Source organism: Phyllostomus discolor, chromosome 8 (assembly GCF_004126475.2).
Source record: "Phyllostomus discolor isolate MPI-MPIP mPhyDis1 chromosome 8, mPhyDis1.pri.v3, whole genome shotgun sequence".
Classification (NCBI taxonomy): domain Eukaryota; kingdom Metazoa; phylum Chordata; class Mammalia; order Chiroptera; family Phyllostomidae; genus Phyllostomus; species Phyllostomus discolor.
This window is the reverse complement of record NC_040910.2, coordinates 41,467,261-41,490,776: the sequence shown is the minus strand read 5'-3', so window position 1 is coordinate 41,490,776 and position 23,516 is coordinate 41,467,261. Positions and strand designations below refer to the sequence as shown.

Here is a 23,516-nt window from a genome sequence, read left to right as displayed (position 1 = left end):
ACTGGATGAAATACTGTTTTAGTTGTATGAAATATACATTACTAAAACTGGGTGATGGATGCTTATGATATTGTTCTATTTTTCTCTGTGTTTGAAGGGTTTTATTAAAAAGAGTGAAACACATTCACATGCATGCTCCACTTTATTTCCTGCCAGGGTATGCTCCAAGCAGACATGACGCCCTGACTGGGAATTCAGGTAAGCCTCCCAGCAGCCCCGAGGTGGGAGGGAGTATCTTGATGCTGTGCCTCATCCAAGAGAACTTTGCACCTGAGCACTTGCATGAAAACAACAGTTGGCCAGCCCATGCTAAGGACTGTTGAGGCACAGCGGGGGAGCAAGATCCCTGTGGGAATGAGCGAAGGTGGCTCAGCCCAGCACTGTCTCCCCAGACCTCCCCTTCTGGGCCATCATCCTCACCTGCCTGGCGGGACTCTTGGCGCTCATCACGTGCCTGATCTGCTGTTTCCTGGTAAGCAAGGAAGTAATGCTTGTCTTCTTGCCATTGGGTAGTAAGCGTTTTTTATATACAGTCCTGTATCACATAACACTATTTGTGTCAGTGATGGGCCACATACATGATGGTGGTCAGATAAGATTATGATGGAGCTGAAAACTTCCTACCACCTAGTGGCAAAACAGATTACTGAAGTGTTTGTGCTGATGCTGGTACAAACAAACCTACTGCATTTCCACTTGTATAAAAGTATGAATTGTATATAGTACATAATACTTAACAATGAAAATAAAGGACTCTAGTACTGGTCAGGCATTTACTATACCACTCTTCTTATCATTTTAGAGTGCACTCATTGTGGTTATAAAACAGTGTGCTGTAGAACAGTATCTCGTGTTATGTTGGCAGCAGCCTCATACACCTCGTGCTGACTTACTAGGTCACCTGATAACATTATTTTCTCTTGTGCTTGATTTCATCCTGTGTTGTTTTATGCAGTGACATGCTCTACAGGCAACCCCCCAATGACACATTTCTCGGAACATACCCTTGCTGTTGTGGGGCGCGTGGCTGTGTTGTAAATACAAGTCCCCTGATGGACACATGTTTGCAAATGTTTTTCCCGGTCTCTGTGTGGCTTGCCAGTTTCTTTTCCTAACAGCATTAGTCATTAGGGAACCGGAACTGAAGTCACAAGTCTATCTTAGGGTAGAGTTACCACCACATAGGAGAATGGTTAAAATATTATAAAGAATGAACATGACAGATTTTGGTGAGTATGTGAAACAGCCGTAACTCTCATAGAGTACAAGCAAAAAGTAGCTTGGTTGTTTTTTTAAAAAGTTACATACACCTACCACGCCATTTCACCCCTAGGAATTGATGCAAGGGAAATAAAAACGCACATCTGTAGATGCTTACACACCAATGTCCAGATGAGGTTTGTTTGTACCAGCCCCAGAAGGAAAACAGCCCAGATGCCCACCGACAGGTGGATGGATGCACAAGCCATAACATATCCCCACAATGCAGTGTTTTCCAGCAACAAAAAGAAAGAATTATCAATATACACAATGGCATGTATATATTTCACAATAATTTTGCTGAGTGAAAGAAGCTAGGTAAAGAAGAGACTGTATGATCCCATCTATAAACGAATTTTAAAAAATACTAGCCAATCTATAGGGACAGAAGCCAGTGCAGCTGTTGCCTGGGAATAAGAACATGTCTGCAAATGGCAGGTGAGGAGGAATTACAGAGGGGCGTGAAAACACTTTAGGAGACAATAAATCATTCACTTTAAATATATGCAGTTTATCGAATGTCAGTTATACCCCAATTAAGCTACAGCGTGGGGACAGGGAAGGAAGAAATGAGGAAGGGAGGCAGCAGGGAGGGAGGAATATAAATGGTTAGTAGAGGGGAAATGGTAGAACAAATGAGAGTGAAAAGGGGGAGAGAAAGAAATAATAAAAGAGGGGAAAAGGAAAGGGGAAAAGAGAACTGAGGGAGAAAATTAAATTTAAAAAGGAGAGGGATGGATCTGGTCCCTGTGGATTTGGCCAGCCTCCCGTACTTGGGCAGGGGTGCAGTCCATTCTGAGGTCCCCTCCTCATCTTCACAGGTCACCATGTGCCGGCAAAGAAGGAGGGAGATCGTGAGACTCGGCAAGGATGCCTGGAACCTGCCACACCCAGACCCGAGGACGCTGCAGTGACGAGATCTGCCTGAGGCCCAGGGTCCGGAGGAGCGTGGCTGGACAGAAGTCAGCCACGCTGGCCCATCACAGTCTCTGGGCCTTTCGCAACCGGCCCCCGTCTGAGTCACAACACGCTAAGATAAAATCCTTCCCCCTCCTCAAGTCCTGAAGGCAACTGCAAATTCTGTCGTGTGTTTTCACATCACTGGACCCCCGAGAACACTGGAGCAGAAACCGCCATGGCCTGACATCAAATGCCCTGCACTGCGAGGTTCCCCTTCTCAGGAAACTTTGGAACACACCTCCCCTGACATGTGTCAGCCACCACACCTACCTCGGTTCCTCCGCCTTCCCCACCCCAAAACCCTGGCAGCCTCAGGCTCCCCTGGCAGTACTTCCTTCCCTGAAGTTCACATTCGCCAGGACTTCCAGACCAACCTGCCTCAGTGACACCTCTTTGCTCAGGGTTCTCCCAGGCAGAAAACAGGCCGGGATAGAGGGAATGGATTAGACATGACTCTGCATTCAGCGCTGCAGCTTGGGAGCTGAAATGACTAGAATCCCGGTTCTAGAAAGGTCATGTCTGCTTTGGGTGTACAAAGGAATAAAACTCAGGAGGGAAATATGAGAGAATGAGTCTTTTTTAATATTTCTCTGCACAGAATGCAACCGGACCGCTATCGCAGAAACTCCCCAATAAGCAGCTGAAAGCATTGCAGGCACAAGGCCCGCGGTGCAGTCCTGCATTGGGTTTGCAGAAACAGACTGCATGACCTCAACACATCTTGCACATGTCCACAGCTGAAGACAGCCACGGGCTAAAAATTAAAGTCCCTGTGATGCCAACCATTCCATTTTTTTTTTGGTGTGAACTTTTGCTCGCAGTCATTCTCTAAGAACGTACTTTCTGGAGATTATAAGAACTATCATTATGACAACTTCACATCTGCTAAGCGACATGACTGACAAGTTCAGAATGCATTGTCTCAGTTATGCTCACCAACCTTAGGGTGGATTCCCACTTTATTCCCATAAAGATGTGGAGGTTAAGAAATATTAAATAATAAGGAGGGAAAAATAATTACTAAGAAACTAAACACCTAGCCGTGCAATTTGTCGAAGAAAGATATAAAAACATTTTTACATACATACAGATGGTCTCAAAGCAGACCGCCCCTAGGGCTTTGTCGAGAAAACCAGTAAAGAATGTACATCAAGAAGAAGAAATGTGAACCCAGAAAACCATACCAGGGGTTACAAGGAAAAGAAAAAATAATAAGTGTGAAAGTTAGTTTTAAAAACATAAGACACTACAAACACATTCTACTACAATTCAAGATAAATACATGGGAGAATACAGAAGAAAAGATTCCATTAAAGTAACTAACTTTAGTTCCTGGTACCATTTTGCCCTCCCCCACACAGCCTCTGCCCCCCCGCCCCCATGCCCAGGAATGGAACACCAACGCCAGGGGGCTCCTTTTCTCTTTCCTGGCCCAGGAGTGGAGTTAGCTAATCAGAGCCCCTTCTTGGGTTTTCCACAGGGACCCTGGGGAAGGGAAGCCCTCTTTCTCTTCTCTGCTTTTTAAGAGGACACAGACAAGCCAAGGCCTGTCTGTGTCCTCAGAGATGGGCATTATTACCACTTTAGGACCTGGCATCTCGGTCATGGAGGTCAAGTCCTCTTTATGATCTTCTTTAGGGGTGACCATCCAGCTCTTGTTCATACACCTCTGACAATGAGGGGCTTATTCCACCCCAGCTCACTGGACCCTAACCCGTCATTGCATGGAACTAATGGGAGACAGATTTCTGCCCCTCCCCCTGCCCTGGATCAAGCTGAGCCTGAAGCTCACATCAGCTGTTTTTCTGAAACTGTTCTTCGCAGCTCCATGTTCTAATTAATTCCTGTTTTTCACTACAGATAACCTGAGTTAGATCCTTTCACTTGAAACCAAAATACTCTCCATTAAATCTAAATCAAAAGAAATCACATCTCCTTTCCAAGTCATGGTTTACTCATCTGTGAAGGGGGCACATGACTCGGCTGAGTTCCAGTGTCCTGAGCCAGGACCTGTGTCCCAGGACCCTGCCCCCACCACACCCCCACTGGGCATTTGTGCTCTAAGGCCTAGGGAAAAGACACCTGTGAGCTCAGGACGCCCAGCATCAGCAGGTGAGGGAGTAAGTTCTATTTGAAGACCAGATGGCAGCATCAGGGCAGTCAAGGCCCTGGGAGCAAGGCTGAGGTCACTGCCCGCTGACAGTGAGCCTGGCAACAGGCCTGAGTGTGTGGAAACAACCCTTCATCCAGGGCTCTGCTCCCAGAGCTGCTGTCTGACTGCCAGGCCCGCTCTGGACGGGGGGTCTGGTCCTCTGGTTCCACCATCCTCAGGTTTACTGCTCTCGGCTTCTGGCTCTCAGCTGGTTCCTAGTGAAGTTGGGAGCTGGGTACCTTCTGACCTGTGGGAGAAGAGGGGGTTCAGCTAACTTCTTGCAGGAGTGTGGGATGTGGGCCCACCCTCTTTCACTCCTTATTCTGCACAAGTAAACTGTCTCTGTTGTCCCTGAGGAAGACCCCAAATTGGCTGTGGCTGACCTTGCTGGCTCTCTACACAAGGGCTAGCATGGCAAAATCAGCCTCCCTCGATGGACACTCATGCTCCCATCCCCATTTGCAGGTAGGGGACCCAATTTATTCAATAGGATCAAAAGCGAAATCTCCCGGGGAGCCTCTGGAACAGATTTTTATCCCTTATGAAAAGAAGCCCAGGAAAGGAAATGCCCTTTCTTCCTGTTTTTGGACATTATCATGTGAGGATGTGATGTTTGGGGCTGCAGCAGCCTTCTGTGACAATGAAGAAACGGCTGAGAATTATAGAGTAGTTGAAAGAAAGTCCTGACTCCTTTCAGTACTGAGTTAACCACTCCTGCAGCCACACACCTATGTATTTACTATGGGCAAGGGTTTTTCCTTTTATTTTTTTCAGTTACAGTTTGTAGTCAATATTATTTTGACTGAATATTATTTTCAGATGCACACAGCATAGTGGTTAGACAATCGTACACTGTATAAGTAGTCCCCCTGATATTTTCAGTACCCATCTAGCACCGTTCATAGTCATTACAATATTATTGACTACATTCTCCATGACTATTTTGTAACTACCAACCTGCACTTCTTGATCCCTTCACCTTTTTCACCCAGTCCCACAACACCCCTTCTATCTGGCAACCGTCAGGCTGTTCTCTGTATCTATGAATCTGTTTCTGTTTTGTTCATTTATATTGTTTTTAGATTCCCCATGTAAGTGAATTCATGGCATTTGTCTTCCTCTGACTATTTCACTTAGTATAATATCCTCTAGGTCCATCCATACTATAGCAAATGGTAAGATTTTATTCTTTTCTATGGTCCTACCATATTCCATTGTATATACACACCACAGCTTTTTTTATCTGCCCCTCTATTGATGGGCACTTGAACTGCTTCTATAGCTTGGCTAATGCAAATAATACTACAATAAACATGGAGGTTCATATATTCTTTTGAATTAGTGCTTTAGGTTTCTTCAGATACACGCCCAGAAGTGGAATTTCTGGGTCATGAGGCAGTTCTGTTTTCATCCTTTTAGGAACCTTCACAGTTTCCCACAGTGGCTGCACCAGTCTGCATTCCCACCAACAGTGCACGAAGGTTCCCTTTTCTCCACATCCTCACCAGCACTTGTTGTTTGTTGATTTATTGATGAGCGCCATTCTCTCATCAGAGAGATGATATCTCATTGTGTGTTTAATTTGCATTTCTCTGGTGTTTAATGCCATTGAGCATCTTTCCATATGTCTATTGACCTTCTGTATACCTTCTTTGGTGAAGTGTCTATTCAGATCCTTTTCCCATTTTTTAATTGGATTGTTTGGATTTGTTTTTGTTTTTTGTTTTTGTTTTTGGTGTTGAGTTGTATGATTTCTTCATAAATTTTGGATGTTAATACCTTATCAGATGTATCATTGGTGAATATGTTCTCCCATTCAGTGGGTTGTCTTTCAATTTTCTAATGGTTTCCTTTGCTGTACAACAACTTTTTAGTTTGATGTAGTCCCATTTGTTTATTTTTTCCTTTTGTTTCCCTTGACTGAAGAAGCATATTAGAAAAAAAAATTACTAAGAGAAATGTCCAAGAAAACATAGAGAAATTACTCAAGAGTGTTACGGTTTTTAGTTTTACATTTAAGTTTTTAATCCATTTGAGATTATTTTTGTATATGGTCTAAGAAGGTGGTCTAGTTTTGGTTTTTTTGCATGTATCTATCCAATTTTCTTAACATCATTTATTGAATAAACTGTTCTTACCCTGTTGTATGTTCTTGCCTCTTTTGTCAAATATTGACCATATATGCATGGGTTTATTTCTGGGTTCTCTATGCTGTTTCATTGATCTTTCTGTCCATTTTTATGCCAGCACCATGCTGTTTTGATTACTATGGCGTTGTAGTATAGTTTGCTATCAGGTAACATGATTCCTCCAACTTTGTTCTTTTCTCTCAAGATTGCTGAGGCTATTTGGAGTCTTTTTTGGTTCCATATAAATTTTTGGATTGTTTGTTTAGTTCTGTGAAATACACCATTTGTATCTTGATGGGTAGGGAGAGAATGTGGACCGCCCAAGGGTTGGGCCCCCACAAGCCTCAGGGAGACCACACCCCCGAGTAGATAGGGGGTCCCCAGTGGGCATGGTGATGGTTGCCTCAGAGCCCGGGTTAGCCTGCTTGGCAGGAAATTGTGGCAGGGCCCGGGGCTCCACATGCAACCAGCGACCCAGCTGCCAAGGAAATCCCACTAGAGCTGTTAGAGAAAGCAGTTCCCTGCGTGGAGGTTCAGACCCCCCCCAATTTTTGGCCCCAAGAAAGACACTGGGGAACACCATATGTAGGTAGCGAGTGCAGACAGCCCAAGGGCTGGCCCACAGCAAACCTCTGAGGAACTGCAGCCCTTCTGTTGACACTTCCAGCTTACACGGTCACAGTTGCCTAGGAGCGAAGGTCAGCCAGCTGGCAGGGTCTTAGTAGCAGGGCCCAGGGTTCCAGGTGTAGCAGGACCCAGTTGACAGGGCATCCCCTTTGCGGCTTTCGAGGAAAATGGGGGTAGTGACTCCCCAAGGATTGAACCCTGGCAAGCCTCTGGGGGACCTGCCCAAGTAAGCCAGTCCACCACCATCTTGTTCTCCATGCTGTGGTCCAGCCCCTAGTGGTCCACCAGGGCACTCATCAGCCACTGGGTGTGCCCACAAGTCGATAGTAGGAGTCACTGGCTGGGACCCTCCATGCCAGCCTTTGTGCCCAGGCCGCTGGACTCCATCACTGCCTCAAGTCTCTCCTCCTGGCCACCATTTCCAGGAGTGGCCTCAGAGTTTCTTTATAGGTGGGATATGGTGAAGTAACACTGTGCCAGTTACCGGCCTAGGCCCTAGGAGGCTTTGCAGCTTCCACCTTTGGCCTCTTGGACCCCTGCCCTGAGAATGCCATGTGACAAAGCCAGTTCAGCCTGGGGGTGGTGGTCAGGGGCCACATGCAGGGTAAATGAGGTGCCACATCCAATGGCACCAACTTCAAGACATCCAAGTGTTGCCATTTTGGGCTTTCCAGCCCTGTTGACCCTCCGGATGAGCATGGCCCTGTGAGTAAGCCCAGGCAACACCAGTGAACCATCCAGATAACTCATAGAATTTTGAAGAGTAACAAGTGGCAATTTTATGCCCCTAAGTTTTGGTATAGTTTGTTATGCAGCAGTAGACAACTGAAACCGATGCCCCCTTTTGCTTTGACTTTGTCAACCCTGAAACCATCTTTCTAAGGTGAGTTTATGGACCTACCTCTTATGCCTTAGAACCTTTGCCCTCATTCCACCCCATGATGCCCTGGGTTTTGACCTGGACACCACCTCTCTCAGGGCAGTGGTTCCAAATCTTAGCTGTGCAGGATTCTTGGAGGTAACTTAAAAACATATGAGTTCTGTTCCAGTTATTTGTTATTGTGCAACAAGTCTTCCCTAAACTTGGTAGCTTAAAGTAATAATAATTTACTTTGGTCACAATTCTGCAATTTGGGGAGGGCTTAGTCAAGGCAACTGGTTTCTGCTGTACACAGTGCCAACTGGGGTGGCTCAAAGACCGGGAGCTGGAATTGTCAGAAGTCTGGCACTCTCGCTATGTGTGGTAATTGAGGCTGGCAGTCAGCAGGGAACAGCTGGGGCTGTTGGCCAGCACATCTACACGTGTCTTTTCCATGCGGCTGTTTGTGCTTCTTCACAGCACAGTGGCTAGATCTTTTAGGATGAGTGTCCCAAGAGAACAAGGCAAAATTAGAGGTCTTCAAACAATGTCTTTTTGTTAATCATTTCATTATAACATCGATGAGATGCCATAAGAGCCTAACTGTTGTTTATATCAATTAACCTATGATAAAATTGTTTTTGGTATATGTCCTTTCACTTAAAGTCACAGAACCTATTGATAATATTAAGTGAGTAGTTACTATACATGATAGTTGTATGACCTGGCCTTTGAAGTCATAGAGTGTCACTTTCACATACTCTATCGGTTGAGGTGGTTAGAAACTCTATCTGGGTTCAAGAGAGACTATACCCACCACCGGATCGAAGGAGTGTTGACATCACACTGTAAGTAGAACGTATGGGAGGAAATATATTCAGGTGCTTGTCTTTGGAAAATACAGTCTGTTACCAGTTCCTAAGTCCCACCCCCAGGATAATCAATTCCTCGGGTCTGGAGTGCAGCCTCGGAATTAAAGTTTTAAAATGTTCCTGGGTGATTCTGGTGCACATCCAGGACCTGGCATTTGCCCTTTTTCCCAGACCAATGGCTTCTCAACCCTGAGCTCAGGGCTGTCCCAACAGAAGATGCTGGAAAGATTGGCTGCTGCCCTGAGTGATAATGTGGTCAAAGACTCTTTGGAGGGAAACCAGCCTCAGGCCAGCAGGTAGGATCTGAAAAGCAGGAGGCCTGCTGTCTGTCTGAGGTATCACTGACCTACTCTTGTTATGGGACCTTTTGGGAGTTGCTGTGTCCTGTAGCCTTTATTCCCACAACCTTCTGTGCAGCTAGCTCTTTACACTTCCTGGTTTATAGCCTGTAATCCCCAGGCTGCTGGTGGAACTTCATGGTATGGCATTCAATGATGGGAGTTTGAGGTCCAGTGTTATTTATTAGATTGATTGGACTTAAAGAATATTGGAGGGCCCGGTCAGTGGGAAGCATTGTGGAAGGAGTTTCGTTTGGCCCCTGGGAATAATCTAGGGAGACGGGCACTGGAAGGCAAGGGACCCGGATTCCAGCTACAGCTCCACCACAGTTTGCTCTTTGGCCATGGGTAGGTCATATCTCAGCTCAAAGGTTCAGTTTTCCCAACAGTTAAGTGTGTGTGTGGAATGTCAGGTCTCAATCTCTTGAATGAACTACTGCTGAGTGGTACTAATGTCTCTGGCCAGAAAACCTAACATGACTCCCCATTGCTCACAGTCTTAGTGCCCTGCCTGCCCTACATGGCTATGGACCAGGAGCCCTACCCACAACTCCAGCCTCATCATCCCTCACCTGAACTTGCCATATTCTTTCACCCCTCTGGGCCTTTGCATATGCTGGTGCCTCTGACTGCTGTGCCCTGTCTTGCTTTTACTGCTTGGCAAAGTTTGGCTTTTGTCTTCTCCTTCATGAAACCTGCCCCTGCCCTTTCCTTTCAGTCTCCTCTGCTATGTGTCCCTCTGCCCATCCCCTTCAGTGTTCTGTAGCCTTCTACAGAGGGAACAGCAGCCAGGGCTCACTCACAGGGTGGGCATGGGGGTGGGTGCTGGGGGACTTTACAGCTGATAACTGGCCTTGAAGTCAGTCTGGATTTCAATCCAGTGTTGCCCACACTCCCTGTCTGACCTCATGTTACAGGACAAACAAGGGGGGCCTGGGATGATATACTATTATTGAAAGAAGCCCCCGGGTCTGTTATGTCCGCCACCCAAGGAAAGATGTCTCTCAATGCCAGAGATTCGTGAAAAGGAAAGGAAATGTTTATTTAATGCTATACAAACTTAAAAGTAGTGACCTAATGTCTTTATCAAAAAATACTAAAGTCCCTTAAAACACCCACAAACAGACACAGTCCTTCCTTCCTTCCCCCTTTGCCCAGTCCAGAGTACCGTATCTCAGGAAAGGAAATAGAAGTCCATGGCTCAGGCAGTCCTCTGGTTATTCCCAGTTAGTACTCCATCTCGACTGGGAGACCTCCCTGGGTTCCCAGCACCCTCAGTTGAGTCGCCTGGATCTCTGCTAAAACCAGGCGGTGGTTCCCCCTTCTAAAGCTGCGGGAGTCCCCACTCTGCCAGAGCCACATGGTTCTCCCTCTCAGGGCTTCAGGAGTCTCCACTCTGTCAAGGCCGCGTGGTTCTCTCTCTCTCAGGGCTGCAGGAAGGGAGAGTCCCCACTCTGTCCAGGCCTCATGGTTTTCTCTTTCTAGCAGGGCTGCAGGAGTCTTCACTCTGCCAAAGCTGCATGGTTCTCCCTCTCAGGGCTGTGCATGGTTCTCCTCCTCAATGGCTGCCGCCTCTGGGTTTAAATCCCCGAGCCAGTCTTCATCTGCAGCCCCATTTCCGACTCCTCCCACACTCGGCTTTACATGCCAGAACTCATATCCTTCCAGCTTTACTAGACTGCCATCATGAGTCTGGGCAGGTGTGGCCCCATGTCCTGGAGTCAGTCTTCTCTGAGCTCCCACACAGGTGCTGTAACTCGGGGGACCTGCCCCCCAGTCACATCTTGTGGGGGGGAGGTACCTTTCCATCCCCCTGGCCTTGAGCATGGCCATAGCTATTTAACATATCTAAGCGACCAGCCAAAGGCTATAGATATGTTAAATGACCACACCAGAGGTTAGCTGCAAGGCTGTTGCTATGTGAAACAGCTCTCAAAGGCCCTGCTCCATTTGTCCCTTCACCCAACCCACACCCTGGGGGGCAGGGGGGGCGGGGAAAACATCCTAAAATCTCCTGGACACCTTAAGTTCTGGATCTGGACCCCATTTCAAATGCCCATTTGGGGTCCCCCCTCTTGGCTGCACCCTGTAACACTCAGGCAATCGCTGCACCTCTCTAAGCCTGTTTCCTCATCTCCGGTTGGGCTCACAATCACTAACAGAATTTTCATGAAATTTTAAAGACATTGGGGACAGAAGCAAAGTCTATGTGAGAGAGGTTTGGGATGGGCTTGGAGGATCTCAGTTTGCAGAGCCCATTGCTTGCTTTGCCTTTTTCCCACACTGTAATAGTCAGGAGTATCACAGGTGCTGAAGTTCACAGCGGAAATTTTTTTAAAGACTGAATGAGTGAGCCGATGAATGATGCACCTAATTGATTTCCAAATTTGGAGAGCCAAACCTTGTCTGGACGCCGGAAGCGGAAGCGAGCCCAGTGGCTGAGGCAGGAAGTTACGCCCTCCGTCCCCGGCCTAGCCTCTCCGTCTCCTAGCAACTGTCAAACACAGTTGGGGGACTGTTCACGCTAGCCTCCTTTCCCAGGCGGCGCCTGCAGGGGCTGTGCGAGCTGACTGTTGCCCTAACCCGGCCCGAGCTGCTGTCCCGCGCTTCCGCTCGCAGGTACCAGGGGCGCCTTGAGGGGACCGTGTTTCCCACCCGCCTCCATTGCCGCCCCACGCCGCATCCTTTCCTTAGCTTTAGTCCAGGTTCTGCAGGAGCAACCCCTACCCCGCCCCGACAACCACCACCGCCCAATGCCCATTTGTGTCTTGCCTCTGGATTCTCGCGCGCCTTTACCTGGCCAGGCATTTGCACATGCTGCTCCCTGGTCTGGTTTGCCACTCGCCCCAAGCCTCCCTGAATGGAAGCACAGGGCTTTCTGCTCCCACCCCTCGTGGTTCCTGGGGAACTGCATTCCCTTGGTGTAGGCATTCCAGAAGTGCCAAATTATTGCAGCTGGGGCTGGGGGAGGACAGAGACACAAGCTGGAGAAACTGGGGCTGCTCGTTATCAGAGTTACTACCAGGACCATTCTCTGTGGTTCATCCATTCATTGTCTAACTTTGCTGAGTGCCTACAGTATGCCAGGCAGTGTCTGAGGCCTCGGCCATTCAACTGAGAACAAGATGAGGGGAGGGGGGAGGGAAGATGGTGTTTATTCTTAAAAGAGGACAGGCTAACTTCCTGGGAGCAGAGGGCGGTGACAAAAATGCCTTTATTTTTTTTCCAGTCAGGAGTGCTGGGTGAGGTGGGGCGTCGTGCAGCATGTCACTGCATACCTGGGACTGGGAGGATGAGGACACAGCGAGCATGGGGCTGACGTCCTCCCTGGGCAGCTTTTGCCAGTCCATAAGCGAATGCGATGTGGAGGAGTACCTGAAGGCCAGGGACCAGGCTCCCGAGTCGGATTCCGACCGCCAGTACAGCAGCATCGCGTCCTCAGATGGGCCTGCCAGCACTTTCAACTCCGACACGCCCCAGGCCGTCCCTTGCACATTCATCATCTCACTGGCCTTCCCAGGGAATACGGGTGAGTGCTAGAGCAGTGTCCCAGCGCTCTCTGCAAGATGCACGTAGACAAATGACGTTCTCCCAGGGATTAAGGACACATATGCTCCTTCCACCGCTTTTCCCAAGTAGGGTGCTGGATTCCAGGATCAAAGGTCAGGGAAGAAACTGCAATTTTAGGGGGCCCACTATGGGCCAGGCAAATAAGTGGTTGTGACATCTTCACATACTTAATCCTCTCAAAAATCCTAAGAAGTGGTGTTATTTCTGCTTTTTGCAGATGAAGGAATCAGAGAGGTTAAGGCCTTGGTTCCAACAGCTAATTGTGCATCACCTCTTCCTGATTTAAAATACAGATTCTCAGGTGTATTGAATCTCTGGGTATAAAACTATGTTGATTAGTTATTAGTGCAACAATGCCATGTGACAAAGCCAAAACAGCTCCCCAGTTCATTGGCTTCCAACAGGAACCCCTTGTTCTCCTAGATGAGCAGGTTAGTGGATCCAGCCTGGGCTCCCAGAAGTGGCTCTGCCCTGCTGCACATGTCTGTCACCCTCCCTCCGGATGTGTGGGCTAATCCAGACACACGTGTATTACGGAAAGGCAGAGACACAACAAAGGGCAAGCCCAGTCACCCAAGCACTCGTCTTTTGGCACCTCCCACCTGCTAACATTTCATTGGCCAAAGCAAGTCACATGGTTGAACGGCAAGATTAAGGGCAGGAAAAATATTCACTTTTACATACTTTTTTTTTGTCTGCTTAAACTACCTGCCCCCCATGATAATTAATTTCAGCTTGTCTTTGTACCTGTCAACTATGGTTTCAGATATTTTGGAGGCTACTTGCTTAGGTGTATACCATCCTCAGAACTGCCCAATCTTCTTGGTGAATTGAAGTTTTTGTACTAATGTGGTAACCTCCTCTATCCACAATGATGCTTTTTATCTTGGGTCTTGGGTATCAAGCAAAAAAACTTCTGGCAAACACCAACTAAAGAAAGTTGGTTCTTACTCAGTCACCTCCATTCCTCACGCCTCTTGCAGCATCTCCTAGAATTGTTTTTCTTATTTTGGTGCTTCTTCCAAAGGCATTTGCATAGCATATCCCTATGCAGCAAAAATTTATGAGGCCTTGTATTTCTGAGAATCATTTTTATTAATTTATTTTCCAATTACTTTTTCAAAAAGATTTTATTTATTTTTAGAGAGAAGGGAAGGGAAGGAGAGAGGGAGACAAATATAAATGTGTGGTTGCCTCTTGCACACCCCCTATAGGGACCTGGCCTGCAACTCAGGCAAGTGCCCTGATTGGGAATCAAACCTGTGACCCTTTGGTTCCTAGGCCAGCACTCCATCCACTGAGCCACACCAGCCTGGGCTCCAATTACTTTTGACATACAATATTACACTAGTTTAAAGAGTAGAACATAGTGATTAAACAGTTATATACCTTACAAAGTGATCACCCTGATAAGTCTAGCGTCTACCTGACACCATCCACATAGTTATGACAACGTTATTGACTGTATTTCCTGTATTTTACATCTCCATGACTGTTTTTATACTGGCAATTTGTACTTCTTAATTCATTTTTAAGAAGATCTTATTTATTCATTTTTAGAGAGAGGGGAAGAGAAGGAGAAAGAGAGGGAGAGAAATATCAGTGTGTGGTTGCCTCTTGAGTGTACCCATACTGTAACCCAGGCATGTGCCCTGACTGGGAATCAAAATGGCAACCCTTTGGTTCACAGCCTATGCTCAATCCACTGAGCTACACCAGTCAAGGCCCTTTTACCCTTTTTACCCATCCCCTCAACCCCCTCCCATCTGGTGACCATCAATTTGTTCTCTGTATCTAGGAGTTTATTTCTGTTTTACTTACTCATTTATTTTGTTTTTAGAGTCTTTTTTTCATGTGAATACCTTTGAAGGACATGTCTTTGGCTAGATATAAAATTCTAGGTTCAAGGTTTTTTCCTTTAATATCTGAGTATTTATGGGTTTGTTTATAAATGTTTCTACAAATTGTTTGTTAAAGAGAAATGAAATCCTACCCATTCTATTCCAAAACTTGCTTTTAAAAAATCTGACATCTTAGATGTCTAAGAGGAAGTGAGCATATTTGTTTTTCCTTTGCTGATGTTTTGTTTGAAACGTCTATATAGTGTGCTTCTAATTTATCCTCCCCCTTACTGGTGGACATTTAAGTTGTTTCCCAGTTTTGTTACAATCCTGCAGTAGCCCTCCGAGCATGCACATTTTTGCACAGCTATGTGGGCACTTGCATAGCCTGAACTTCAAGAAGTGGAACTGTTGGGTTGAGGGCATGGCAGCAGGTCCTCGAATACTGTTTTGTTCGATGTCATTTTTTATAACATTGATGAGATGCCATAAAAACTTTTGTATATCAACTAGCCTATGATAAAATTTATTTCATTATAGTCATACCGCAGTACTCATCTGTTTCAGAATTTGTCAAACCCTGTACTTAGCACATTTTGATGAGAAAAATAGGTTTCAGCACTTGGCGCTCGCTTGGCACTCGTCACGCTTGCTGGAACTAGCATGAGTCATGATGCCGCCTCACGGGAGAAAATGCTCCATCGTTCAGTGCTTGTCGGTTTCAGCACTCGTCACAGGTTCTGGAACGGATGAACGACGAGTACCAAGGCACCACTGTATGTGGTTTCCCTTCAAGTCCCGAACTTATCAATGATATCGAGGATGTACTATACACATTTACATTTTTTATAGACATTGTCCACCAAATTGTCCACCAAGGGGGTTGTAGCAATTTTTCTTCTGGTTGATGGGAGGGTCTGTATATCCACTTGCTGGCCCACTTGGATTGAATCAGAACATAGACCTGGGAGATGCAGCGAGCATTCTGATTAGCTGCACCTTCACAAGAAAGCCTAATGCTTACTAAAGACTGGCTGGAGAAGCTTAATTCTAAGCTCTGCACAAAGCTAACACTTCTGGTGGCACAAAATTAATATAAATGCAGTCTCCTGGATGCTAAAAATTTGAAATTTTAAAACTACATCTTTAAATAGAAAATGAAACTTAGATTAAATGTTTACGGAGCTCCTAAAGCATCTTCTTGATGCGGATGCATGATCCGCAAAGCCTTGGCCTGGAAGGTTCAGTTTAAAGTCAATGGCAGGCCGTGGGGGCCCTGGTAGTCTGGCTGAAGCCCATCCTTACTTTGTATGATTTTCCACCATTCACCCCACATTGTGCAACTTCACTCCTGAGGCTTTGCTGGGCTCTGCCCTCTCCCTGGAATGCCTGCCAGCTCTCCTTCTATAAGACCGTGCTGAGGTTCCGTAAGGGGCTTCCCCACCACCACAGGCAGAGTTTCCCTGCCTCCTCTGTTGTTCTTCAGAATCTTACCCGTGCTGGTGCTATTACACAAATCACAGTGTGCTGTGATGTTTTTTTACCTGCTCCTTATTGCTGAGACTAGGGTGAGGGAGATGAAGAGCCTAAGGTGAAAAATATAAGAAGATAAGAAGACGATCACTCTCGGACTCATGCACTGAAATTCTGTACCCCTGTGCTTAGTCCTGGTCCCGCAGAGCCTCCTACTCTGCCGGCTGGAGGGCTGCACCTGCCTCTTATCCACTAGCCAAGCAGGCAGAGTGGCGTCATGCAGCCTCCCCCAGCATCTGGCTTTGGTCCCAGGGAGCTGTGGGACGGGTCTGCTTTCCCACATGAAGTTAAAACAAGACCTATTAAATCTGTCTCTTCTAGGTCATAAAGGAAAGTATATAAATTTGATGGAAAAACATAGGAAATACCCCAAAATGGACAAACCCATTACAAAGGGTCACAATTTTTACCACATTGAGTATTTCCCTCTGCCAGATGATAAAGAGCCTAAGAAAGTTGACGTGGTGGTGTTCCCAACAACCGTCAAAGTGTTCCTGGATTCAGGAGTAAAGGTGTGTGTGTGTGTGTGTGTGTGTGTGTGTGTGTATGTGTCCTTGTGGGTAGCATACAGCCTAGTATTCACCACACAGAGTGTCCTTGCTTCCCCTGCAAGTTGCTAGAAATGCAGGATGTTGGACCCCACCCCAGACCTACCGATGAGAATCTTCACTGACCTAATAATACAATTAAATGAATTTTTATTTAGATATTTTACCTAATAATTCTTTGTTTTCAAAAGTTTTTGTAGCTCTTGTGAGTTCTTTCTTTGTCTGTTGGCATGTGAGTGCATGTGTGTGCACACCCACCTGCCTGCATACACACACATCTGTGCCTGTGGCCCAGCTCGGTCAGGGATTGGAATCACCGGAAAGGACATGGTTTTCCGGTAATTGCTTTAACTTAATTCTTTCCCAAGAAACCCAGAGGTATGACAGCACCCAGTCCATGATACTCATTTCCCGATGTGGGTTGGAACCTGGGAGAGAGCCAGACACAGAGGTCGGACAGGTGGAGAGCAGGGCCCATTTTCACCAGACAGGGCGAGGCTGGCATGGAGGGTACTCCTAGACTGCTGAGCCTCCTAGCTCCCCACACTGAGAGTCTCTTGGTTTTTTTGTCGTGGTTTTTTTTTTTTTTTTTTGGACAGACTGTGAAGCCATGGCATGAAGGGGACAAAGTTTGGGTGTCATGGACCCAAGCTTTTAACATGCACGTGACAAAGGAGTTACTCAAGAAAATGATTTTTTACAAAATAACCTTGAAGATCTGGGACACTACAGACAAGATTTCGAAAAAAGTCAAGTATTATCGGTTAAAGGCAGAAGGGCATGCAGAAGAGGCAGGATCTCCTGGTAAGTCAGGTATTTGGGTTTTATTTGCAATGTTTCTAGAGGCTGTGACTCCTCACCAGGAAGAGGAGAAAAGCCAGCGTCCCCCGGATCTCCTGTTCCTGGGCCCTCAGCGGTTTCTGGGTCGGTGGTACTGGCCTCCCTCCATTGTCCTCCCTCCGTGACGCGCGGGCGTTAGGATGTACTGCGCCGTGTCTGCGCATGCCCATTAGCCTCCACCTCCACCTGTACCTCCGCCACCTTTAGGGGCTTCCTGTCCCTCGGTGGTGCTAACATAGGCACCCACCCCAAGCCTGTCTCTCTGGATAAGTATTGTGTGTTCCTTGGGGGGGGGGGGGGCGGGGGAGGAGGATACCAAGAAACAAAAATTAAAACTTTAAAAAGAATCCCGCTGCCCCGAGATACCATGTTGGCATTTTCATATAGACCCTCTGAACTCTCCAATATTATGTCTACCCCAGAAAGTCTCTTGTTCAGCCGCCCTTGAAGGAGCGTGCTGGGAGGAGCAGAAATTGCCAGGCTGGAAGTCAGACAGCTGAACTCAGTCCCGTATCCATCCTGACCTAGCTGGTGGCCTTGGGCATGTGCCTGCTTCCTCTGGTCAGGTCCACGGAGGCACCAGTGGGAGTGTCCCCTCCACCGGGCACAAGCACAAGGGAGGATGTGTGTTGTCTATAGGGAATTTAAAAATAATAATAAAACAATGACCATTAAACTGTGCCGTGGCATTCACTATAAAGATGCATCCCCATTTTAAGAGACGTTAAAAGGTGAAAGAAATGTGCATCTGTGAGTACATGGAGTGTGAATACATGCTGTTATTTAGTGGCTTTCAGATAAGTAGGATTATTCTGGTTTTGTAGTAAGCATGGTGACACTGCCCCCGCTTGAAGTGACTGTCAGTGCTCCAATCAGAACCCAGTATGTTGTACCTTGAAAATCTGTCCTTTCTCCAGGTCCCTAGCCTGACTTCTCAAGGACACTTTCTGACATTGGGCGTTTTGGGCTTTCAGCTTTTAATCTTTCTAATATATATCCTGGGGTGTTTTATTTTTATCCTCAGCACTGTTGCCATTCTGGGTCTGATCATTCCTGGTTGTGGGACTGTTCTGTGCATGGTACGGTCCTCGGCAGCATCCCTCTAGCCACCAGAAGTAGCCTCCCAGACACAATGACAATCAACAATTTTAGTCACTGTTCCCCGAGGAGGATGGGAAACAAAACCACCCCTTACTGAGAGTCACCGGTTCGTATCTAAACTAGTAATTGTAGGATTCCTGTGTGAGAAAATGGGACCCACGGTGGCTTTTCTCACCTGCACCAAAGGAAAGACCCATGTCCTCCGAGTGTGGGCTCCAAGTCACTTGCATTAGATGCACTTGGAGGGCTGCCTAAATAATGCAGCTTCCAGGGCCTGTGCTAGAGCTGCTGAGCCGGGATTTCTGGTACACGTCCGCCCTGTCCTGGGCTCACACTGGAGCAGGGCGCTGGGGCGTGTGTATCAGGAAGGCTTCCTGAAGAAGGGGCACTGGAGCCAAGGTTTGGCAACATAAACAGATCAGCTGGCTAGAAGGTGAAGGAGGAAGGGTGTTAAAGGCCCTGAGGGAGGGGCCCACAGTCTTTCTGCTTGACGTTCTTGAAATAAGAGCACCTGCCCTTCCTCGAAACTTGTCCCAAGCTTCACATCACCTACATCTTATATTAATTTTGTTTCTGCTAGAAAAATCAGTGCATGTTCACTTCACAAAAAATTTAGAAATAGACTAGCTAAAAAAATTAGAATCACATGATGCCTGGCCAGAGATAACCATTGCTAACATTTCCCTCATTTTATATGTGGGTATAAAATTTCAACAAAAATGAATCTATTATACGTGTTGTCTTAAGTCCTGCCTTTTTTCGCTTAAAAACTTTCTTCTTAAAGCTCTTGTTTTGGGAGTGCAGAAATACCATAAGAGGTTTGTTATGAAGGAGACAAGAAGTTTGGGATGCACTGTAGGTTGTGTGCTAGAAGATGTCAGTTTTCAGCCTGCTGGTGTTGAATGGAACGTCCCAGTCAAGAGTTCACATTTCTCTTCTATGAAATCTGCTCAGTCCACTGGTGTCTCAGGACTGGATAAAAGCAACATCATTCTGAGAGCCCCCAAGTCACAGTTGACTCCCCCTATGTCCTCAACTCTTGGCCACCCACCCCACCAACTAGGTGGCTCTTCTCTGATCACCCAGCTTCTTTTCTGTCTCCTCTCTTCTGTCATTGTTCCATGGTCTTTCTATACCACTCTTTACCCTGGCCTCCCTGTGCCTTAGTGGGAACCAAGCCTGACTTCTGAGTCCAGCCATAAAGGCATCTCATAACTTGTTCCCCGAGGCTCCTTTCTCATTGTCATTCCCCCCTCATACCTGGCCCGTCTCCTGGTCTCTAAGGACATTAGGCTTTTCCTCATCGTGGGGCTGGTATTCAGGCATTTGGCCATACTTAGGGGGCTCTTAGCCTCATTGCTTTGCCAAAATTTTATTCTATCCTTCAACACAACCCAATTTCACCTCTTTTCTTCCCACGTATTTCTTATGGCTTCCATCGTCTCCATTCATCCACTCACTTCCTCTGCTCATGCGTCATTCCACACACGTTGGGTGCAGCCAGGCACATGCAGAGCCCCACACTGACAGAAGTGAAAGACATGTATGAAGGGGTTCATCTCCACAGCTGGGCACACAAAGCTCTGGGTGCAGGCCTGGCTTTGCTAAGGCCAGCTGTCTGGCCACAGGAAAGCTCCTTAAGTGTCAGATTCCTCACCTGTAAAATGGGGAAGCGGTGGTGCTTTTCTGAAAGTGAAGTATGCTGATTAAATGCAATAACACACTCAAGTACCCAATGGTCCTATTTGGAAGAAGCCATTACCCAGTTGAGGTTTGAGTTTCCTGGTGTTTTGAAGCAGCCCCTTAGGCACCAACTCCAGGAGGTCAGGAACCTTGCCCCGCTTAACCATTGTTCCATCTCCAGCACCCAGAGAGTGACTGTCACATAGAAAGTATTCAGTAAGTATTTCTGTCTGATTGAATCCATGACTCTTTTTTATTCTGCATTCCAGAGGAAGTGAGACATTTAGTTTTAAGTCAGAGGGAATTGTCTGAACAAAGCGTTCATGTCCAAATGGAGTGCAACCAGGAGTATACGCAAAAAAAACCAGAAAGAGTAGAGAAACCCTTCAGGTCTCTGCATGGTGAGTAGAGATGACCTTAGGGGACACGCTGAGTGGAACCTGGGCAGGGATGGTGGCTGCTTGGCAACGCAGGGTCAGTGCATGTGCCCAGTGTCCTCTGCGCCCGTCAGCCGAGCCCACTGCTGCTGAGTCACCCTGCCCTGCTGAAGCACTCGCGGCCCTCTGCACAACTCTCTTTTCGTTGCCAATGCTTTTTCTTTATTTAGCTTTTGTCCTTTTTGTGGCTTACAAAAAAACTCTCTTACTATAGAAGTTACATGTGTGTTTTTTTAGAAAAATTCAGTGAATGTAAAAAAGTATAAAACAAGCAGGGAAAATAACCTATAATTTCATCACCAGGAACAAGCATTGTAATATTTTGGTTTATCACATTATGGCAAATTCCTTCCTTTTTTCTAAGATTTTTTTTACATAGATGAGGTTATCCCGAATGCACAATTTTGTATTCTGAGATTAATATGTCATTACATGCACAATTTCCTTTAGGACTTTCCATAAACTTTATTTGTGGTGACTAGAAATAATATTTCATCTGCTGGTAATACTATAATTTGCATAATCATTCCCTGTCAGTTGGAATTGAGGAACCTGGAACTATTTTTAGTATTCTCTAATGTAAACAGTACTGAGGTAGACGTTAAATAGATAACCAGTGTTTCTTCTGTGTTTTTTCCCTTGTGGGATATTATAGAAAGGACTAGAGGCCCTTTCTTGCCTCCATTTGTCCAAATAATTGCAATTAGTCTCTACATTCAATCATTTACTCACTATTTTTTAATTTTTTAAAAAATTATTTATTAATTTTTAGAGCGAGGGGAAGGGAGGGAGGAAGAGAGGAAGAGAAACATCAATTGGTTGCCTTGACCAGGACCAAACCCACAATCCAGCCACGTGCCCTGACCAGGTGTCAAACGGTGCCCAACCAACTGAGCCACACTGGTCAGGGCTACTCATTTATCATTGACAAACCTTTTTACTGAATGCTCACCGCATACCAAATCTCCTGCCTGGGACTGCCATTACAAAATGTGAAAAAGGCCCTCATTTCTTAGTGAGCTAATATGGAACATGATGTTGGGAAACATTTGCTAATAAATATTAACAGGTTCTCACCCAGCAGAGTCTGAAGCTTCTTCCCACAATACCAAGGAAAATGAAAAGCTACTCAGAATGAAAGAACTTTCCACGATTGGATAAGGAAGGACCAATTGTGTTTGGGGGGTGAGAGTGGAGCCCTGTCTCATACTAGTCCTGCAGACTCCCCCCATGAGCCATGTAGACTTTTAGTAAACTCAGTTACATTGGAGTTCATGCAGTCCAGGTGCAGTGAAAGGAATGCTTGCATTTATGAGCACATGTTATATATCAGGCTGTGTGCTCTGGCATTTATTACTTTATTCCATTTAATATTTGTAATGCTCACTGTAAGGTGGTATTACTATCTCCATTTTCTATACAGGATGACTGAGTGATTATGTAATTTGAACAAAGTTCTAAAACCAGAATTCTTGGGAATCTTGGGGGTGTTGGTAAAGCCAGGATCCTAACCCACACCTTCAGACACCGAGTCCACAGCCCTGTCTGGCTGAGAGTGTACTAGCCCTTGGCCTCTTGGAGTCTAAGAGGGGCCTGGAGAAGGAGTGTGCCTGGATGCCGTGGGGACCACGGAGAGAGCGGAGGCCCAGCTGGTGGCTTGGGCAAATGGGATGGGTACAACTGAGAGGAAATGTCATTTAAAAATATTAACTTAAAAAAATGTTTTCGCATTACATTTATAAATTAATTTTAGGAGGAATTGACATTTTTACATGAGAAGTCCTCCCATCCTTGATCAGGCTGTATCTTTTCACGTAATTCACATCCTCCTTTACGACTTTAGTAATGGAGTTATTTTTTTTTTTCTTCCTATAGGTGTTGTAGATAATTCCTATAAATGAATTCCTGGATATTTTGGAATGTCAGTTGCTTTATTAAAAATATTATTTTCCATCATACGGGGGCAGGTGAAGGTAGGCATCTCCGGGTGCAGGAACTGCTGGCGCAGGAACTGCTGGTTCAGGAACTGCTGGTGCAGAAGCGTGTGATCTTAGTGGCAGACTGGCGGGAGGCGAGGGCCCTCAGATGCCATTCGGGCTTCTCACTGATTCGGTTCCGAGTGTGGCTGAGAGCACTCACATGCTTTTCTGATCCCACTCTTGCATGATTTGCCTATTCTTATGCCTTTACTTACTTTTCTGTTGGGTTTCACGTTTTTCTTATGGACTAAAACGCTTTATTTTTTTACATCGTCTGGATAATTACGCATTATCAGTTATGTGCATTATAACATCACCAGACTGAGTTCTGTTTAACTTAGCCTTTACTATGCACATGGCATTTCATTTGGTAAACGGTTTTTTAATTATTCCTTTAGTTCTCACTTGTGGTAGTGTTTAAGGAACCTTGCTCCTCTGAAGGCCGGGTAGAGTCTCCCTGTGTATCCCTGTAAGCTTTTGAAGATTTTGTTGCCACCTTCAGTCTGCAGTCTATTTTGCATATGACATGAGAGTCCAATAATTTCATTTGCCTCCAAAGGGCTAGTCAGAATAATTAACTGACTAGTCCATTCCTCCCCCCGATGGAATGCCACCTCTGGCATCTGTTGAGTCCTCTTCTGTGTGGTCTGGCTTCCTAGTTCATTCCATTGGCCTTTACCCAATGGAACCAATAGCTCATGGTAACTTTTAGCCCCTTCTGCCCATTTCTTGGATGGTAGCAGGAGGCGAGTCAGGAAACCCTTCAATTTCTCCCTGCATATAACTG

General features: G+C 46.2%; 2 protein-coding genes across 2 annotated transcripts in view; both read left to right on the top strand.

The window, feature by feature from the left end:
- The window catches only part of MUC16 (mucin 16, cell surface associated), a 63,800-nt gene extending 61,019 nt beyond the window's left edge, over nucleotides 1-2,781 (top strand). The window contains exons 60-62 of the mRNA XM_036032288.1: nucleotides 157-198; nucleotides 393-472; nucleotides 2,082-2,781. Of these exons, the coding sequence (XP_035888181.1) occupies nucleotides 157-198; nucleotides 393-472; nucleotides 2,082-2,174 (215 nt within the window). The 3' untranslated portion in view covers nucleotides 2,175-2,781. The remainder of the gene's footprint in view (nucleotides 1-156; nucleotides 199-392; nucleotides 473-2,081) is intronic.
- An 8,937-nt stretch (nucleotides 2,782-11,718) lies between these two features.
- Nucleotides 11,719-21,911, top strand: LOC118502330 (uncharacterized protein CFAP92-like). The gene is made up of 6 exons (XM_036034475.1): nucleotides 11,719-11,816; nucleotides 12,427-12,726; nucleotides 16,463-16,653; nucleotides 17,289-17,502; nucleotides 20,583-20,714; nucleotides 21,820-21,911. Exons 2-6 carry the CDS (start codon nucleotides 12,462-12,464, stop codon nucleotides 21,909-21,911), a joined length of 894 nt encoding a protein of 297 aa, XP_035890368.1. The 5' UTR covers nucleotides 11,719-11,816; nucleotides 12,427-12,461.
- The last annotated feature ends 1,605 nt before the right edge of the window (nucleotides 21,912-23,516 follow it).